Genomic DNA, 20,324 nt, shown 5'->3' with positions numbered 1-20,324 from the left:
GGATTTGGCACTGGCAGTTCCATCTTCCCCTCTCAGGTGCAGGATGTGGGAGGAAGCCGTCTAGGAAATCTGTCAGGGGGGCTAGTCTTTAAAAATGCCACGTCATCCTTCAAGTGATGGTAGCAAGAGCTGCCAATATCACTAAGAGACATGAGTGAGTCTCCTTTTCCTTCATGCATCTAGGATGTTGGGGGCACATAGCCCAAGCAATTACCTCTTTATAGCTGTAGAAGCTCTCGGTGTCATCAGTTCCAGGTTCTGAGAGAGTTTGGGAGATGGACTTTTGGATGTGGGGGGAAAAAAGAATGAGCAGCCCTTTAACAGCTCATTCATAGCTGTAGACAGCAGAGAGATCAGAGCACAAGCTTAGAACTGATCAGTAGGCCTTCCACTTTCTTGAAGATATTTTGTGTTAAAGCTGTAACTTTTTGTTAAAGAGGAAATGAATGGCATAAGACTAGGTTTCCTAGTAAGATATCCCTAGTATATTGAGCATTCTTCTGATTGTTTGTTTTTCTTTTTAATAGACTTGGATCTTCTACCATTTGAACAAACATGAGTCACTTGAGGTTTCTTATAGCCACCTTGAAACCTCATGGCATTCAATTTTTGGTGAAGCAAGATGTATCCACAAAGATATTTCTGCAGAGTCAACGATGTGTTTCGTCAGGAGCCACAGAGCCATTCTTGAGTGGAAGTAATTCAAATTATGTAGAGGAAATGTACTACACATGGCTTGAAAACCCTAATAGTGTGCATAAGGTGAGTCTAAATGTTGAATGAAAATTCTACTATTAAGCTAAAAAGTACAAATATTGATCTCACTCTGTCCTCCTTGGTTAGTGTGGTAAAGGTTTTTTATTAAATGAAACTAATCTTCTGTATATGGTTGCAAGTGATGAAATTACAATAAAACAAAAATATAAGGAAGCACCAAGTATAGTCACATTGTTTCAAGACTATGGGATGTCCTGGGTTTTGAAAATATTAATAGAAGAAGACACTTGATTCTTTTTTCCAGTGGTTCTGTTGCAATATTATTATTTAATCCTATTAACACATTACTTTTTCTGAAGGAACTTAGTTATAATTTAGAGTATAGACATAAATTTCAAGCTTCTAATGTTGTGACCCTGTTACAAACACGTCCTCTGCTTTACTGAAGACACATTTCCAGAGTGGTATTGTACAGCTGCTGAAAAGAGTTGAACGTGCAGTTCTCCAGTCTGGCTTTGGAAATTACAGCCATAAATGTTTTGTAAAACTGCCTGTAAGTTTCTGCCTATAGTTTGGAAAATATTTCACTCTGTATGCATTTTTAAATAACAACAAACATCCACTAGTATTTCTCATTTGTAACCTCTATGCTTTGTATGTAAAATATTTTTTAGGGCCGTGGATTAAGTTCAGTTAACTCATATCATTAACGGAACATATTTTTGATTGCAGTTTTAATCATTCTGTTAAACAAGAGAATATCATTTGAAACTTATTATACATTTTGGATGTTTTCCTACATCTTCAAATGTATTGCCTTCAGTTACCTCACAGAATACGAAGTATATGATGTTCACTTACTATTTTCATAACAACTATTTATACTGTATTTTTCAGTTCAGTTCATACAAGTACTGTAGTTCAACCTCTTCATTGAAAAAGTGCAACCTACATATGCAGATTTTTTTTTTTTTTTTTTTGTTACATAACTGCACTGAAAAAATGTGAAACTTAGTGCCTACAAGCCTATTCAATCTTACAACTTGTTCAGGCAATCACTAATAAAAAGTTCATGTTTACAAGAGAAGCTGCTGCTCACTTCTTTTTTTACAAGATTACATTAAAGTGAGCGCAGGTAGTCGCATAGCATCCTTGTAGCTAGCATGGTATGATTTTTATATGTCAAATGTGCTAAAAATTAGTATGTTCCTTTATGCTTTGGACACCATTTTGGAGGACATGGTGCCATGCTGATGATTCTCCTATAAAAAGTAATACATTAATAAAATTTTGAAATTTTTCGGAAAGAGTTTTGCTTCTGCTATGTTTTTTTTTTTTTTTTTTTCTGCTTTCTACTAGTCTCAGAGGATGACCCAGCACATGTTAATTCTAAGAATACTTCACTGCAGATTTGATAAAATTCAAAGATGGTACCAAAACAAAAAGCAGTCAAGTAGCACTTTAAAGACTAGCAAAATAGCTTATTAGGTGAGCTTTCGTGGGACAGACCCACTTCTTCAGACCATAGCCAGACCAGAACAGACTCTATATTTAAGGCACAGAGAACCAAAAACAGTAAGCAAGGAGGACAAATCAGAAAAAGATAGTCAAGGTGAGCAAATCAGAGAGTGGAGGGGTGGGGGGGAAGATCAAGAATTAGATTTGAGTCAAGTATGCAGACAAGCCCCTATAGTTACTCAAAGTTCCCATCACGATTTAAACCATGTGTTAATGTGCCAAATTTGAATATAAAAGTCGGCTCATCCACTTCTCTCTCTAAAACGGTGCGATAATTTCTCTTTGATAACACACATACCTTGAGGTCACTGACAGAATGCCCCATTCCATTAAAATGTTGACTAACTGGTTTGTGGATCTGGAGTGTTTTGATGTCTGTTTTGTGCCCGTTGACCCTTTGTTTAAGGGAGTTAGAAGTCTGTCCAATATACAAAGCATCTGGGCATTGCTGGCACACGATGGCATATATGATGTTAGCAGAGGAGCATGAGAAAGTGTCTGTGATTCTGTGAGTAACCTGGTTAGGTCCAGTGATGGTATTTTCAGAGAAGATATGTGGACAAAGCTGGCAGCGGGCTTTGTTGCAGGGAAGGGTTCCAGGGCTGGTGTTCCTGGGGTATAGGCTGTGACTGTTAGTAAGGATCCTCATGAGATTGGGATGTTGTCTGTAGGAGAGAACAGGCATGTCACCCAGGGCCTTCTGGAGTGTAGCATCCTGATTAAAAATAGGTTGTAGGTCTTTAATAATTCGTTGCAGTGGTCCGAGTTGGGGGCTGTAGGTGATGACCAGTGGTGTTCTGTTCTTGGCTTTTTTGGGCTGATCTTGGAGTAGCTGGTCTCTGGGTGTGCGTCTGGCCCTGTCGATTTTTGTTTTTTACTTCTCCTGGTGGGTAATTCAGGTTTATGAATATTTGGTAAAGTTCTTGTAGTTTTTGGTCGCTGTCAGTTGGATCAGAGCAAATGCGATTGTATCTAAGAGCTTGACTATAAACAATGGATCTAGTCACGTGTGCAGGATGGAAACTAGAAGGGTGTAGATAAGTACAGCGATCAGTAGGTTTTTGTGGTACTGATCAGGGCATCCTTGATTAGTACTGTAGTGTCCAGGAAATGTATCTCTCTTGCATGTTGTAATCAAGCCATAAGTTGATGGTGGGGTGTAGATTGTTAAAGTCTCTGTGGAATTCTTCTAGAGCCTCTGTACCATGGGTCCAAATCATAAAGATGTCATTAGTGTATATTAAGTAGAGGAGGGTAATAGGGGACAAGAGCTGAGGAATTGTTGTTCCAGGTCAGCCATAAATATATTAGCATATTGTGGGGCCATGCAGGTGCCCATAGCAGTTCCACTAATCTGGAGGTATAAATTGTCCCCAAAACGGAAATGATTGTGTGTGAGAACAAAGTTACAGAGGTCAGACACCAGATTGGCTGTGGTGGCATCAGGGATGGTGTTCCTGATTGCTCGTAATCCGTCCTTATGTGGAATATTAGTGTACAGAGCCTCTACATCCATTGTGGCAAGGATGGTGTTATCAGGAACTTTTCCGATGTTTTGTAATTTCCTTAGGAAGTTGGTGGTATCTCGCATATAGCTGGGAGCATTGGTGGCATGGGGCTTGAGGAGGGAGTTGCTACACTCCAGAAGGCCCTGGGTGACGTGCCTATTCTCTCTTACAGACAACCTCCCAATCTCATGAGGATCCTCACTAACAGCCACAGTCTATACCCCAGGAACACCAGTCCTGGAACCTTTCCCTGCAACAAAGCCCGCTGCCAGCTTTGTCCACATATCTTCTCTGGAAATACCATCACTGGACCTAACCAGGTTACTCACAGAATCACGGACACTTTCTCATGCTCCTCTGCTAACATCATATATGCCATCGTGTGCCAACAATGTCCAGATGCTTTGTAAATTGGACAGACTTCTAACTCCCTTAAACAAAGGGTCAACGGGCACAAAACAGACATCAAAACACTCCAGATCCACAAACCAGTTAGTCAACATTTGAATGGAATGGGGCATTCTGTCAATGACCTCAAGGTATGCGTGTTATCAAAGAGAAATTATCGCACCGTTTTAGAGAGAGAAGTGGACGAGCTGACTTTTATATTCAAATTTGGCACATTAACACATGGTTTAAATCATGATGGGAACGTTGAGTCACTATAGGGGCTTGTCTGCATACTTGGCTCAATCTAATTCTTGATCTTCCCCCCGCCCCCCACCCTCCACTCTCTGATTTGCTCACCTTGATTATCTTTTTCTGATTTGTCCTCCTTGCTTACTGTTTTTGGTTCTCTGTTCCTTAAATACAGAATCTGTTCTGGTCTGGCTATGGTCTGAAGAAGTGGGTCTGTCCCACGAAAGCTCACCTAATAAGCTATTTTGCTAGTCTTTAAAGTGCTACTTGACTGCTTTTTGTTTTGATAGTGTATAGACTAGCATGGCTTCCTCTCTGTTACTATTCAAAGATGGTACCAATGTGAGATTTCTAAAGATTGCACTCAACCCATGATTTGAAAATCTGAAGTACCTTATAAAATCTGAGAAGGACAAGTTTATTTTGCATGCTGTCAGAAGTCTTAAAACAGTGGTGTCCGATACACTGTCCATTCGCCACATGTGGCGAACTGGACAGCATGATGTGGCAAATGCAGCTCATTAGAGCTGCACACATGGCACGCTCTCAACCCCTCTGCACGTGCGCCCCACCACTTGGTGGGACAAACATGGCAGCGGGGTGGCAGGACAGCTCAGGTCTGTGGGGGGCACAGGTCTCTGGGCTGAGCATCTTGGGCACTGTATCATGTCTCTCGGGGCAGGGTTGGGCTCAGGCGACGGGGCTCGGGTGGTGTGGCTCAGGGCTGTGCTGGGTGGCTTGGGTGGGGCAGCGCAGCTCTCTGTGCTCGTCACTGCCTGGGGCTGGGCTCGCTGGGGCACAGGCAACTTGCATGGCTCAGGGCTGGGTGGGTTGGGTGACACGGCTCTGTCAGCAGCTTGGGTAAGTCACTTGAGGGGAAAAGGGAGAGTGCATGGCTATGGGGGTTGGAGGTGTAGGGTGCCAGGTGGGGGGGAGGGGTTAGTAGCAGCTGGCCGGAGGGGTGGGGGGGCATGTGGTGATGGGTCCAAAGCCAAATTGAACCTCACTGTCTTAAAAGAGCAAAAAGTACAGAACTTGAATCACCAAAAAAGAACATACATTTTGCTGGTGGCTTCAGGCTCGGGTGATGAAAATAAATGTCAGTCTGCACTGCTTTGGATTTTTATTAAGCAGAATCTTGCATCAGCATGGATGCAGGTCCTCTGGATTGGTAGTTGAAGCATCAAGTGACAGATGAATCTTTAGTGCACCTGTAAGTAGTTATCTTTTGACGCAGGCTAAAACAGTGCCATGCGAATGCCTATTCGTACTTTCATGTGACATTGAAACAAGAAGCCTTATCTCATGGAAATGTAACTAGACTTGTTCGTTTGAACGGATGGCTGAACAAGAAATAGGTCCAAGTGTACTTTTAGGCTGTACAATTTTACTTTCTTTTATTTTTGAATGCAGGTATTTTTGTGCCTAATTCTATATTTGTAAGTTTCCTTTTCACGATAAAGAAAATGCACTATAGTATTCAATGAACTGAAAAGTGCTATTTCTTTTCTATTATATTTCAAATAAATATAAAGTGAACACTCTTCACTTTGTATTCTGTGTTGTTACTAAAATCAATATGCTGTGAAATGTAAGAAACACCAAAAATATTTACATAAATGGCATTCTCTCATACTTCAATCACAAACGGGTTTTTTTAAACATCCGTCAGCCTTAATATTTTTTTTTTCTTATACTAGGAAGTTTTCTGTCAATTATCAAGTATAGGGATGCTCATTCGCTTAAAATATTTGGTTTTATGCATTATTTTTTCCATGGAATGTAATGTTAACAACTTATTTGGTTACAGAAACGGGGACTTCAGGTATGTCTACCCTTCCAAGTTTTGGTTGCCAAAATCTGTCTTTTGGTGACAACACAATAAGAGTATGCACACTACAACCCGATTTTTGTTGCAGAAAATGCTCGTTTTTGGCAACAAAAAAATTCTACCCTCAAAAGAGACTTTTCTTTCTTCCTGCCATTACTGTCAAAAAAACCATGTGGCTCTCCCAGGCTGTTCTTACACTTTCATTCCTCTTTCAAAAGAGGCATGCAAATGGGGGAAATTGAACATGCAAATGAGATGCAGCTTTACATATCTGGTGTCTCATTTGCATATTCTTTTGAAAGAAGAAAAGCAGTGTAGACACAGGCTCCTTTGAAAGTAAACCCCATCTTCGAAAGAACCGTTCCTATTCTTTTTTAGGAAGAAGGGGTCTTTCAGAGATGGGGTTTACTTTCGAAAGAGCTGTGCCTAAGCTGCTTTTCTTGTTTCAAAAGAATAAGCAAGTGAAGTACTGATATGTAAATCTGAACCTCATTGGCATTTTTGATTTTCCTCATTTGCATGTCTCTTTTGAAGAGGAATCCAAGCGTAGACACAACCACAAGGTTTAGTTTTGAGGGATTTTTAATCCAGTCCATTCATCTGCATAATAAGCTTTACTGATAGTGACAGACACTGGTAAACAAGAGCTCCAGAAGACTGCATTCTGATGTCTTTCAAGATAGATACCATACAAGTTTCTGAAGGTTTTGATGGATGTGTGTCTAGGAAAAAAATAATTTTCTTTAGCTAAATGGTGCACTTTTTTTTTCCCCCTGCCCTCTGATGAAGTGTCAGATCTACTCAGGAAATGGATGCAGTCAAGACATCAGTAGGGAAAGCAAACTATCTTCTCCCCTCCCTCCCTCCACCCCCATGTACCTCATCTGCCCGTCTCTTGTATGTAACTATTCTGAAGCTGTTTCTGAAGTCTTTTGACATACAGAGGGTCCCCCTTATATGTTGCTTCATTATAAGTCATTTGGCATATAAATTGTCAATTAAGGAAACTAATTTATTATACAACGCACAGGTCTGCACTTGTCATTTTTTCAAGGGACCACAGTCCTTTGCGTCGTCCTCCTTACTGTCTAAATTTTGAAGTGAGTGCATTGGGAGTGCAAATACTTCATCTTAATATATTTGTGTAATCCTTTAACCATTCCTGGGAAATCAAGTGTTTTTACTGCAGACTGAAGCAGGAACCTCTGGGTTTTAAGGTTAAAATCCTTTAAAATGTATGTTTGATTTTATTATTTTTTACATTAAAAATATTTTACTGTATACTGTATGTGGTTCGTTGCTAACAGGACGTTAAAACACACAAACAATTTAAAGGACTCAGTCCCTATCCCAATGTAATTACATGTATTCTTATTGTAGAAAATTCCCCTTTGTAAGTCATCTGGGCACCATTACTGCATATGAGGTCCCTATCCCCCTGTATATACAATTATTATGGGGAAAAATTCCTCATTTATACAGCCCTTCACTTTACATTGTGGTTAGGGACTGTGAAGTCACAAAGCATAAAGGGAACCCTCCTGTACTGCGTTTACATAGTGGGAAGAGGCCCTGTGGTTATAAACTTTGCAAAGTAAATGTGTTAATTTCTAAATTGATTTACATGCCAACAGCCTCAAAGATAGTTTGTCTAGATTTATATTATCCCATTTCTTGTATGTCTGCCCTGTAATATACTGATTTTGTATCTTAAATGTGAGACCTTGAGAGACGTGATATTTATGTTTGTACCCTCCACGACTGTGACTTTGAATTTATTGAATATCTGTTGTCAAATATGTTGTGAAAATTAGAAACGAGCTAATAAGCTCTGGAAAACTTCTTAATGTTAATTGCCATCCAGAAAGAGCACTAATAAATGTTGTTGTTTTTTAGCTACATTATTCTCATGGTCTGAAACTTGAAGAGTAAATTTCAGTGAATGCTGATGTGTGAATTTTTAACATTCATTTTCTGCTTAATTGTATCGAAGTAAGCTTTCAGGAAGCCTTTCCTCACAGAAATGTGATTTATTAAATGCAATACTTTGGATGAGCAAGACATTCTACCATGTTAACTCCAATTATCTAGAATCCAGCTATGGCTGCATCTACACTGAGAGAGAATCAAATTTGAAGGAGTTAGCTCTATATTAAAATGTCACTGTCTTCACTGTAAATGCCATTAGCTCGATTTTATTGGGCCCTAATGCCAGTAACGAAATGTTGATATTACAGTATGGGTATAGCATTAATTTTGAATTTAAAATTTCAAATAAAGGCTGGTATGGAAGTGCCATGTCTTTAAATAGAATTTATTAGCCTCCAGAAGTGTCCTGTATGTATCCCACAAAGCTACATGGTGATCCTCCCATGTATGACCACTTCCTTCTCTGCTGCTTTCTATCCAGGTGCACAGGAAGTCCACAATTTTTTGATTGAATTAGAATTTGCATTTTATTTCAGCAGTGCCCAGACCTGCAAATATAAAGGGCGCCTGTAATGGAAAAAATCCCTTTGCCTGCCACATCGCACTGCATTAGTAGCCATCTCCTGCAATCATGAGCACTTTGGGAGCTGCAATGGCTGGGTCCCAATGAGCCAACTTTTTACCTCTGGTCACTTAATCCCTTTTCATTACTGTGGACAATCAAATCCATTAGCTGCAGTTTAGAAAATGCGTCTTCCACTTCGTCAAAATTGTGCTGACTTTCTGTAGCTCATCTGTTTGGCTTCTGTATCCAATAGGGAAAAATGAAGTCTCTTTCTCTCTCACTTTTCCGGGTTTATATATAACTATATCTATAACTATATATACAAATAAGGCTTACGGAGATTACATTGCAATTAAAGTCCACATCATGGCATTTACTTTACTTTCCACTGTATTTGAAAATACCTTCATTTGAAAACAATCAGTTGTCCTTTTTGGTTTTCCGGTAGTGTTGACATAGCAAAAACAACAACAATAAGGAAAGTCCATGTGATAGTTCTGTATCTGACAAAGGGTGTAAATATGATTGGTATTTTACTGTCAGAGTTCAGTGCAAAAGGTTTTTCTGACAGTGAATTTTACTTTTTTAAACAGTTAAGTTCTAATAACCAGGCCATCAGGTTAGACATTTGTTTAATTAAATTAAAAATTTAAAACCACAAACTTCCCAAAGAATTTCCCCAGTTTGGCAGGCTCAGGGAGGAGAGGAAGGAGTATTAATTTTATCCAGTCCAGGGATGGAAATCAGAGGTGGAAGAGACTTACTAGGAAGCCCGTGGTGATATTTGATTGTACTTGTGGTTGTGTGTGTGTGTGTGGGTTTTTTTTTGTGTTTTTTTTAAGAATATGCAAAATTTGTCCTGTTCTGCTGTCTGCTTCTGTCTTAAATCATTTAATAACCTACAGCAACATGTTTAGGTTAGAACACTTCCTTATTCATTGTATTACTACTTTTAACGCAGCATTTGTGTCTTTCTTTGAGGAGTTTGTGTGTCTTGCCTGAAAAATAAATGTGACAGAGAAGGCTTGTTCATTTTAGGAGGAACTGTATATTATGACTTGAATTCAAATGTGTGTGTTTTAATCTGGAGACGTTTGAATAGGACTAATTTTATTCTCATGTTAGTTGAAAAGACACGTTTTGAGTGCACTGAAGAGAAGACCCATGGAGTACCAAAAACCCTTATAATTAAAGAAATCTGCTTGTTTCATTTTCAAGGCTTTTCAATGTAGAATTTGCAGATGCCGTTATAGAACTTTCTTGGTTATACATCTGTTAATGTTGGCTTACATTAACATCATCTGTAAATAGACTGAATGGATAAAATTATACTTTTAGCAAAGTTACATTTTTATCATTCTTGACTTTTTGAAATGCCTGTCTGACTGAGGGACGCCACGTCAGGCACCTACAAATGCTAGGTTCCTAACCTTACATATAAATTTTGTTCAGAGGCATAATGGAAAGCTTCATAGCATGGCAGAATCAAACTGCAATAGTAGTTTTCATTTAGCCATTACCGTGGAGTGTCGCAGAACATAAGGGCAGGAGAAGATACACTGCATCTCACATGTAATCTTGTCTGAAATTGTGGCACCTAAAGCTGTGTCGGAGGAATTTTACAAAACTGAGTACTGGGGCAACAAAACAGAAGATGAAATCCGGTGTTTGATAAATACAGAGTAATGAATATTGTAAAACATAATCCCAACTGTACGTACAACATGATGGGGTATAAGTTAGTGGAAACCAATCAGATTTTGGAGTCATTCGTGAATAGTTTTCTGAAAAATATATGCTCAATCTGCACAGCAGTCAGATAAGCTAATGATGTTAGGAACTATTTGGAAAGGGGTAGTTAATAAGACAGTAAATACCATAATGCCGTTATACAAATCCACGGAACATTCGCATAAATACTGTGTGTGGTTCTTGTCATCCCACCTCAAAAAAGATATTAGGATAAGAAAGTACAGGGAAGAACAACAACAGATTAATAGTGTGGAACAGCTTCCATCTGAGGTCAGAGTAAGAAGACTGGGACTCTCTCTTTCTCTCACTCTGTTTTTTTAAATGGAAATGAGTAAGAGACAATATTGTAGAGGTCTATAAAATCATTACTAACGTGGTGAAAGTGTATGAGGAAGTGTTAGTTACACCTATGTGTAACGCAAGAACCCAGGGGATTACACAACATATTAATAGGCAGCAGGTTTAAAACAAACTTCTTCACGCACTGCCCAGTCAAACTGTGGAACTTATTATCTGGGGATATTTTGAAAGTCAAAAGTATAAATGGTTCCAAAAAAAATTAGAAAAGTTCATGGTGAAGAGGTCTGTCAAGATGGTGGGTGCTAAACCCCTTGCACTGAATGTCCCTACGCTTCTGACTACCAGATGCTGGGACTGGATGGCCAGATTACTTCATAAGTGCCCTGTTCTTTTAATTCCCCCTGAAGCATTTGCCACTGTCAGAAGGCAGGTTATTGGGTTGGGAGGACCATTTGTCTGGCTTAATAAGGCCATCTTTGTGTGGCCATATTCACTGTTGTGCAAATTTATTGTTTTTAATCGTAGGTTTTGTTTGATCTAATGAAGATTTTTTTTTTTTTCCTTCCTTCCCTTTTTCTCTTTTCATCTTTTCTCTGCAACCTTGTCCAGTCTTGGGATTTGTTCTTCCGAAATGCTAACGCTGGGGCTCCTCCTGGTCAAGCTTACCAGGCGCACTTACCAAGTCTTTCAAAAAGCAGAGTATTGTTGTTTCAGAGCCATGGATTGGTAAAGACACTAGGTAAAGCTGAAAAACTGGTCGAGGATCATCTTGCGGTCCAGTCATTGATTAGAGCATATCAAGTAAGTATTAAATGGGGAGGTAGTTTTGTTTTAAAAGTACTTTGCAAATATTAACTGATTGTTTTCTTGTGCTTCCTCTGTCTCTGTCTGTCTGTTGTATTCCTAGATTTGGTGCAAGCAATGGGTGTTTTTAATTTTATACTTTTTTACAGTGCATAGTTCAGTGACATTCAGGTCTATAATGAGTTCCCTGAGTGGTGCTGTGGTGCATATTGATTGATACTCATAACACTTAAGAGACAAATAACTTTATAATAGTTGCCCAAACTGGGGAACACCAGGGTTAAGTGACAGTAATGCAAAGGGAGTTACTATTCAAACAGAAATAATTTGATTCGTCTTGCTTCATTTGTTTTACCCATCACTGTGGAACTAGAGCACCTTAGGGTTTTACGTCTTTACCAAAACAGCTGGTCCTCAGCTCCCCCTGCCCATCTGACTCAATTCACATGGAGAAATGAGTCAGAATAATGAAATATTTTGAATATGAAAGTTGGGGGAAAAATTGGCGTCTATTTTATTTTTTTTGGTTCATGCTATGCTGTAATTTGGGTGTATACTAGGATCCTTGTCAGGATGCTAGATATGATCCACTCCAACTGTTAAATTAATGCTGAGCCTAGTATAGTAAATAGATGAAAAGACCTATGTAAACAGTCATTTCATGGAAGTCACTTACATAAAAGTAGTCTATGCAGAAAACATACTCTCACAGTCTGCTGTCCTTAATCTTGTGTGAAATATATAACAAGATTTTGTTGAAGTAGCAACAAGGGTTACAGAATGTTTGGTTGCACTGATGCCTTCTTTTTTCGTTTTTTTTTTTTAAAGCAGTTGGAAACAAAACACCAAGAGAACACAAGTTCCTTGTATTTGGGACTATGTCTTCCCTACCTTAATTGATGGAGTAGATGTGTCTGTGTGTTGTAGGCAACTCCATAGCAAAATAATGAAAGGATTATTTGGATGCACCATATCTAATCCTCTTAGTAAATTGTATTAGAGAGATGCTATTAATTGTAAACGCTTCTCTGTGAAATAACTAGTTTTGTGCCCCTTCCTGAGGCAGTTTAATAAATATACTGCTTCTTCTAATACTGGGTTCTATATCCTGTAAAGGAGGGCTTAATACAAACACAGTAATTTACGTAAGGTGTCCTTTACCTCCGCCCAAAACACCACTAAAATGCTTCTAGGTAGATTTTTTTTCTGGTTTGTCTCATTATACAGTAATCCCTTGAAATGTGTGATTTCAAGTTGCACTTAACTTGCATTAATGTTAAGTGCAACTCAAAATCCTGCTCCCCCCAGTCCTGGCTCACACCTGACCAGCCCCGCGTGTGGCTCTGGCTCAACCTCCCCCGCACGGCTGCGCAGCCACAGCTCAGTTCCAGTCCCCTGCCCCCCTCCCAGAGCCCCAACCCACTGCCAGGCTTAACCCTCCCCAACTGTACCCCCCAGCCCCAGGGCTTACCCTCCCAAAGGAGCTCCAGGTGCTCCTGCTATTTCCCCAACTACAGAACATGCATTCTACCTGGGAAAAAAAGCTGTCCTCCTGATTTACACAAAATTTTGAGTTATGCGAGGGTGTGTGGGAACTCAACCATCTCATAGCTCGAGGGACTGCTGTATAGATGATCAAATATAAAACACATTATCTTTCCCCATGGGATAAATTTAAAGCACGTGTTTCTGACAGTTTGTGCTTGAATTGATGCAGTAACAGTACATTAATATTGATGCAAATTTCTAAACTGTTACCATACCTGGATGGTGACAGAGATGATTTCTCTATTGATATACCTTTTTCCTACTTTTCTGCTGCCATGCTCTGAAAGTAGTGTGGTGTGGAGAGAAGAAGGCCTTGAATCTTTTTTTGATCACCTCAAACTTCACCCTTCTTTTTCAGAATTAGATATTCCCTCTGCTGATTGGGATTATGCTTACATTTGCAGCCATATCAGAGCTGGTGTTTGTTCTGCAAATAAACCCAAATCTTACTTGTTGTTTGCCTAAAATCGGGGAAAAATAATGGACAACCTTCAAGAACAGTTCAGTAGGTTATTTTTACCATCTTTGGCTAAAATCTTGCAATAAATATTATTTCAAGAATTTCAGCTGTATGTGAATCGAGAAACAGTCCTATTTTTCAAATTTTGGCATCAAAACAAAATTATCAAGGGTAAGTGGTGGTGTGTTTTATCCTGAGTTTTGAATAGGAGCATATCTGCCCCAGGTAGTTCGACGGAACTCCTATGAAGCTTTTGTGGGTTTTTTTGCCCTTCTGCATTACTGTTGATAGTTCCCTAAGGGTGACAACTTCATTAAAATGATTGATTAAAATGCCTTAGTTTGTGATCAATTATAGTCCCTTACTTAATGTTTACTAAATTACGATACTATTTTAACCATTAATTTTAATGTACTTCATGGAAATAGCTCATCGCTTTTTCTTGCTTTCCCTATAATTATAAATGGGTCTCTAAAATATGGTTTTGTGCAGACTGTTCCTAACATGGTTTCTGGGAGTTGCTTCTACTCCTGTTTAAAATGGGTATATAAAACAGTGATTTTTAAAATGTGGTTGAGTTATGACGTTTTAAAATCTAGTAATTTAAAAAGATGAGTAAATCAGTTTTGATAAATATGAAACTTGTTCTACAGAAGTTTGACAGGTTTGATTTAATCCAGGGTGAACAAACTTTTTGTGTAGAGACAAAAAGTGGGGGCCCAGCAATTAGCAACCCCCTCACCTCTCCCCCTACCACATAGGTAATGTAATACAAACCGACAGAAATTTTGATTATGTTCATATGGGAAAAAAACCTTGTAGCAGGTGTAAAGTAATAACTTTGTAAAAACTTTATTAACTAGTACATAAATGTTGGTACACATACATAAAACAGTAAAAATTTCAACATTTTTAAAGAGATGGCTGAGCATGAAACCCAACAGCCAATCACACTGTGTCCTTCTGAAATTTCATGCGCATCCCCACTTTGTGCACCCTGATTTAATCTATGCTGAAAGGGAAGTTACACTTCCAGTCATTCTAAATCTTCCTATGTTCATCTTAAAGATGATAGTTCCGCGGTTGCTTGTTAATTATTCCTAACAATAGACATTTACTTTTAAAAAATCAACTTTACTTTTCAGTGCAATTTTTCGTTAAATTTTCAGTAGCTACTATTGTGTACAGCAACAGTTTTGCACAATTATTTCTGTTTGCAAGCTGTGATTCCTTGAACCCTTGATGACTTTAAGGGTCTTACATATATATTTTTCATTACAAAGTTATGACCTCTTTGCTTGAAAGAATAGCAAGCTCAAAGATGGTATATGATTGTACGTTCTAAGTAGAGCCAAATATAGCAGTGGTCCTATCTGACTGGCTGTTGATCTAGGAAATTGCTATATCCCTTTAACTGGTAGCTAAAAGCACTGGTATAGGGTGACCATCTATCCAGTTATAAATCATGACTGTCCCTATTTTTTTAAGCTCCCTGGAGAGCATCCCAACTTTAAAAAAACAAAAGAAAACAAAACAAAACCACAGGCCAATTGTTCCGTATGTTGCAAAGCAGGGACCTGAATTTTAAAGAGACAGCGCTTTAAGCAGTAGGGTCTGTCCATTTAAAGAGCACAAGCTCAGGAAAGAGAACTAATAAAACCAAAGGGAAACAAGAATTCTCTGTGGATATTAGTATTTTAAATTATCTTCTGTTAATTAATCTCTTCAATAGATAGCTAGTCTAAGACAACATAACATAAATCACAACAGGTAAAAAAGAGTAGAAGTCTCTCAAAAAGCCATGTGGCTACAGGATATTTAATTTTTACATGCAGTGACAGCAGATGTCAAAAGATTTGTTGTACTTCTGCACCATGTTTAGATTTGTCACGTGAATAATATTTACTATTCTTAGCAAAAGTTTCAAAACATGTTATTTGTAGGGATGCGTGTAAGTCACAAGTCTGACAGTGTTCCTGGTTGGCAAGATTAATGTTAAAAAGAAGCTAATATTACTGGTACAAGAAAAAGTGGTGAAAGTGCTATGTGAAAAATAACACATGCAAATTCAATGTGTTGTGAATGAGTTAATCCTTTACATACCTGTGTAAGGGTGAATACAGAGAAGGCAGTTCTTTTCAAAGATGTTTTACATGTGGTCAAATATTAACAAAAGATGATGTGGAAGCAGTTTCTTTGTGCTTCTTATTTTGATATTATGTTCATGTAGTTCTTGAAGTCAAGAACCCACCTTATTTCTTGATCACACCAAAGTGCAACCAGTGTTTAGAATCAGCTTTTACTCACTGCTGTTCCTTTCTGCCTGCGTGCTGCTTCTAAGGCCAGAGCCGTAGCCCCCCACCCTTCAAGAGCAGGTGGAAAAAGGTGAGGTGATGGGAGAAATAGGGTGGAGCAGGGTCGGGAGTTTGACTGTCCCACTTTGCACAGGTGTTATGGGTTTGGAAGGGAAAGAATTTTTTTTACAATGTAATTCTTCAGGAGTTTTGTAGCTATTGAAATTGATCAACAAATTTTAAAATATATTCTGTGTTACTTTACCAGTTGATGCACACGGTAAATTAAAAACCTGAAAGAACTTTACCATAGAGACTGTTTGACTTTTCAAGTAGAGTTTGATTTCCAGATAAGTGATTTGCATCAAGTTTTAGCATTTATTTGGCAATGGGTATTTGTTTGGAAAAGGGTATTTGAACCATCAAGTTGCAGTCATTAAGTTAATCAGGCCTTTCCCTGGGAAATGAGGGAGCTAGGCAGGCCAAGATTGCAAAGTGGAGAAGGAAGGGGTGGCCCACAGGCAGCAACTAGGAATCAAACAGGCACCATGTGGCCTGGGCATCTCTGAGGTGGAGATGGGCAGCTGGGCCCAGTGGTTAGATGGGAGTTCAAGTCACCTGTTTTGTTTGGGAGAGAGAAACTGATGATGGGAGATTTCAGTGGGAGACTACGGAAGGCAGCATCAGGGCAAGGGATGAGGACTTGCAAGCCTTTCAGTGCTGTACCTGTCATAGAGGCTTATAAATTACAAGCTCTGAAAATCCTGTTTGCATAGTGGGGTAAGGCTATTGTGCACAGACTAGTGGCAGGTTGGAATGTTTGGCAATGGTCTTGCCATAGTGTGTATGGCTATTAGAAGGTATGCTATGCTGTATTGAATACAGTGAGGTATTGAAGGGTACCAGGTATGGAATAATATATTATTTTGCTTTGGAAAGCTAGAGGTATAGTTTATCTGTTGTAAATCCACTGACTCCAGTGAAATTAAATGGGAGGACAGGGAACTGGCCTAGTAGGTGTCATTCTTTTTATACTGTTGCAAAAAGATTAAATGGCTTACATTTTTCACTTTCAAAGACTTCCTCATGAAAATTAGACAGAAAAGGGCACGTATTTTTGCACTGCTTTGACTGTTGTGCAAGAATATTTACTCTTATTTTACCTTTAAATGTTTCTGGTAAGAATTTAAAAATACTGCAAAATATCTTGTACATATCTTTCCTATTTTTATTAGCTGGAGTCTTAATTGTGTTCTTGTTTAAAAAGGGTACAATGGCCTTTTACCTTCTTGTTCAGTTTTTGTAAAGCTTTTAAAAGTGGCAGTCCTATGGAACGTCATGCATTCCTTGCCTTGAAAGCCTTCTTTCACCTTTTTAACATTGTTTAAAATACTACCAAAATAATAAGAAATTTAGTGTAACATGGAATCCTTGCTGTATCATCAATAGCAGAGATTCAACCTGGGACCTTGGTTCATAAATGGATGAACTTCTACCGCCTACGCTAAAAGACCTAGCGGTATTAGCTCAAAGGCAGTAGCAGATTGAAGAACTTTCCATGTGGTCCAATGGGTGGAGGGGGGACTCTGAAAGCATAATTTACATTTAACTTTTAACACATTTATTGGATCCTGTATTACTTTCCTACTGACAATTTTGCAGCACAACTACTTCTACAAAGTCCAGGGATGAGTTAGTAGCCAGTTGTTAATGGCTCTAGTTTCACACACTCTCAGCTAAGTTTCCACACCATTCTTTTGGGCAACTTTATTGTTTTCCTGAGAAACTTTATTGCATGCCATTTCCATAAGTTCATATGCATAGGGTAGAGTTTAGGAACCTTAAAATACCACTTATTTTGCAGAAAGGGCACATATATGTGTTTAAATATAGATGTACCATAAATATTATTGGAAATTTGGACACGTGGGAATTCTGTGTTTATTCCACGAAACTAGCTCTGGAGATTGGGACTTCCCTTGTAGGACAAGAGGAAATTTTAGACCTCTAGGTCTGAGTCTCATAAATAAAATAGTCTCTAAACTTGTCAGCTTGGAATCAAGTTCATCACCTCTACATCAGCCTAACATCTGCTGAACCCATGAGCAAGAATCTCTCCAATTTGCTTACAAATTGTTGATCTTTCATGCGCCTTTTTCCAGCCTTCTATGAGCTGTCATATCTAATTTTGAAAATTAAACATTCTTGAAGCTCTCAGCTCTGATTGGTTCAGTCATATGGGGATCAATTTGTCTTGCTTTTGGCTTCATTTGTCATGGGCAATAATTTAGAAAAAAAAATCCTGCACTGCTGTAGCACAGAATCTGAATTTCTTTTCTTTCCCCCAAAATTTGTATCTTGTAAACTAAATCAGTGTGAAGTAGCAATAGAAGGAAAATGTGTATGCTGTATCTAGCTTTTTATAATGTAATTGTTAAAGTTACCATCCTGTGCTTTCTGTGACCCTTGTGATCATCAAATAGACTTATGAATACTGAGCAATATGTGGCTGTGTTTAAACTAGCGCCCAGCTTCAAAGGGAGCATGGTAATTAGGGAGTTGGGAGATTAGTAATGAAGTGCTGTGGTGCATACACAGCACCTCACTAGGCTAAATCTCCCCCATGGTAACTTCGAAGTGTTAAATTTGCCCAAATCTTTACAGAACATATAGGTTTTGCAATTCTGTATCAGAAATTGCTGCTTAGGTACACTTCAGAAATTAAACTGAAAGGTAGGTGAGAGAGAACATAATTGTTTGTGTATTTGGTGGTGTTTTGTGCTCATAATAGAGATCATTGGACCATATGTTTCTATATGGACGTTATTTTCATTTCATAGGGCACTACATTGGGAAAGGTGTGCATCTCAGTCTAAATGTATACCCCAAATAAAAAGTGCTACCATGACTAAACAGTGGGGGGAAAAAATATATGGTTAAGGGCAAAAAAGGCATATTTGAAAAATTGATAGTCTTGTCCTACTGAGGGTTGTAATAAGGAACATAATCTCTGGCAAATCAAGAGTAAAAAGATTCAGAAGAATGACTAGCCAAGGACGCAAAAATCAATAGCAAAAACATGTTTTGAACTACATCAGAAGCAGAAAGCCTTCCGAACAGTCAGTGAGCCACTTGACAGTTTAGCTACTCTGAAATGGGCGTGTATTCCCTGAGCGCTCCTTCAGTGCCTAAAGGAATTCTTTGCATCGGTCTTCACTTAAGAAGAGATGTGGGAGATTGCCACACCTGAGTTGTGCTTTTAGGTGACGGATCTGAGGCATTGCCCCAGTTTGAGGCATCAGTTGAGGAGGTTTTAGAACAACTTAATGAAACAGTAACAAATCATCAGGATTTGATGATATTCACCTGAGGTCTGAAGGAACTCCCATAGGAAATTGCAGAACTAGTAACTGTTATATAGCATGTCACTTAAATCAGATTGTGTATCAGATAACTGAAGAGTAGGTAGTGTAACACACACGCGCACATACACAAAAGAAGCCAATGGCAGTTACAGGGCAGTAAGCCTACTGTCAGTACTGAGCAGACTGATACTTTTATTCATTTCTGTCGTTTCAACCAGACACACAGAAACACGATATGGTGCAGGGAAAACCAACACATGTTTTGTAAATGGAAATTTATGCTTTATCTCTCTATTAGAATTTTGAGGGTGTCACGAATCATGTGGGCAAAGGTAACCTGGTAGATGAAGGCTTTCTAAAAGTCCAAGGACACTATAAGTCTCTCTCACAGAAAGTTTGTAAGCAAAGTAAGAGGAAGAGTCCTCTTGTGCATCAGTATATGGTTAAAAGGTAGGAAATAAAGAGTAGGAATTACTGGTCAGTTTTAACAGTGGAGAGAAGTAAACAGGGATCCTAAAGGCTGGTGTTCAGCGTATTTATACATGGAAAGAGGTAAATAGCAAAGAGGCAAAATTTGGAAACAACACAAAATGATTCCAGACTTAAGTCAAAAACTGACTGCAAAAAGTTACAAAGGAATTTCACTAAACTGGGTTACTGTGCAGTGAAATAGCAAATGAATTAAACGTTAAGTACAAAGTATTGCACTTTGGAAAAATAATCCCCAATGATATATGCAAAATAGTAGGATCTAAGTTAGTGATTACCATTCAAAAAAGAGGTTTTGAAGCTATCATGGATAGGTCATTGAAAACACCCATTCAATGTGCCAGAGCAATCAAGCAAGCTAACTAAATGTAAGGAATTATTGGAAAAGGAATAGATAAGTCAGAAAATACAGTGCTGTTATATAAATCCATGGTACACCTACATCTTGAATTCCCATATGCAGTTCTGGTCACTGCATCTCTGAAAAGAGTATTAAGTTGAAAAAGATGAAGCGGAAGGAAACAAAATGCTTAGAGGTATGGAACAGCTTTCTAAAAGAAGGGAGAAAAATACTGGGATTTTTCACCTTACGGAATAAAGATGAC

The 20,324-nt window shown here is 38.6% G+C and overlaps 1 protein-coding gene across 2 annotated transcripts in view; it reads left to right on the top strand.

Annotated features, from left to right (window-relative positions):
* Nucleotides 1–20,324, top strand: part of OGDHL (oxoglutarate dehydrogenase L) — a 106,606-nt gene that overhangs the window by 13,359 nt on the left and 72,923 nt on the right. For both annotated transcript variants that reach the window (XM_074999447.1, XM_074999448.1), the window contains exons 2-3: nucleotides 528–762; nucleotides 11,369–11,560. In XM_074999447.1, coding sequence (XP_074855548.1) covers nucleotides 556–762; nucleotides 11,369–11,560 — 399 coding nt within the window. In that variant the 5' untranslated portion in view covers nucleotides 528–555. The remainder of the gene's footprint in view (nucleotides 1–527; nucleotides 763–11,368; nucleotides 11,561–20,324) is intronic.

Source organism: Carettochelys insculpta, chromosome 7 (assembly GCF_033958435.1).
Source record: "Carettochelys insculpta isolate YL-2023 chromosome 7, ASM3395843v1, whole genome shotgun sequence".
In the NCBI taxonomy this organism is placed as follows: Eukaryota; Metazoa; Chordata; order Testudines; family Carettochelyidae; genus Carettochelys; species Carettochelys insculpta.
This window is presented reverse-complemented; position numbering and strand designations above follow the sequence as displayed.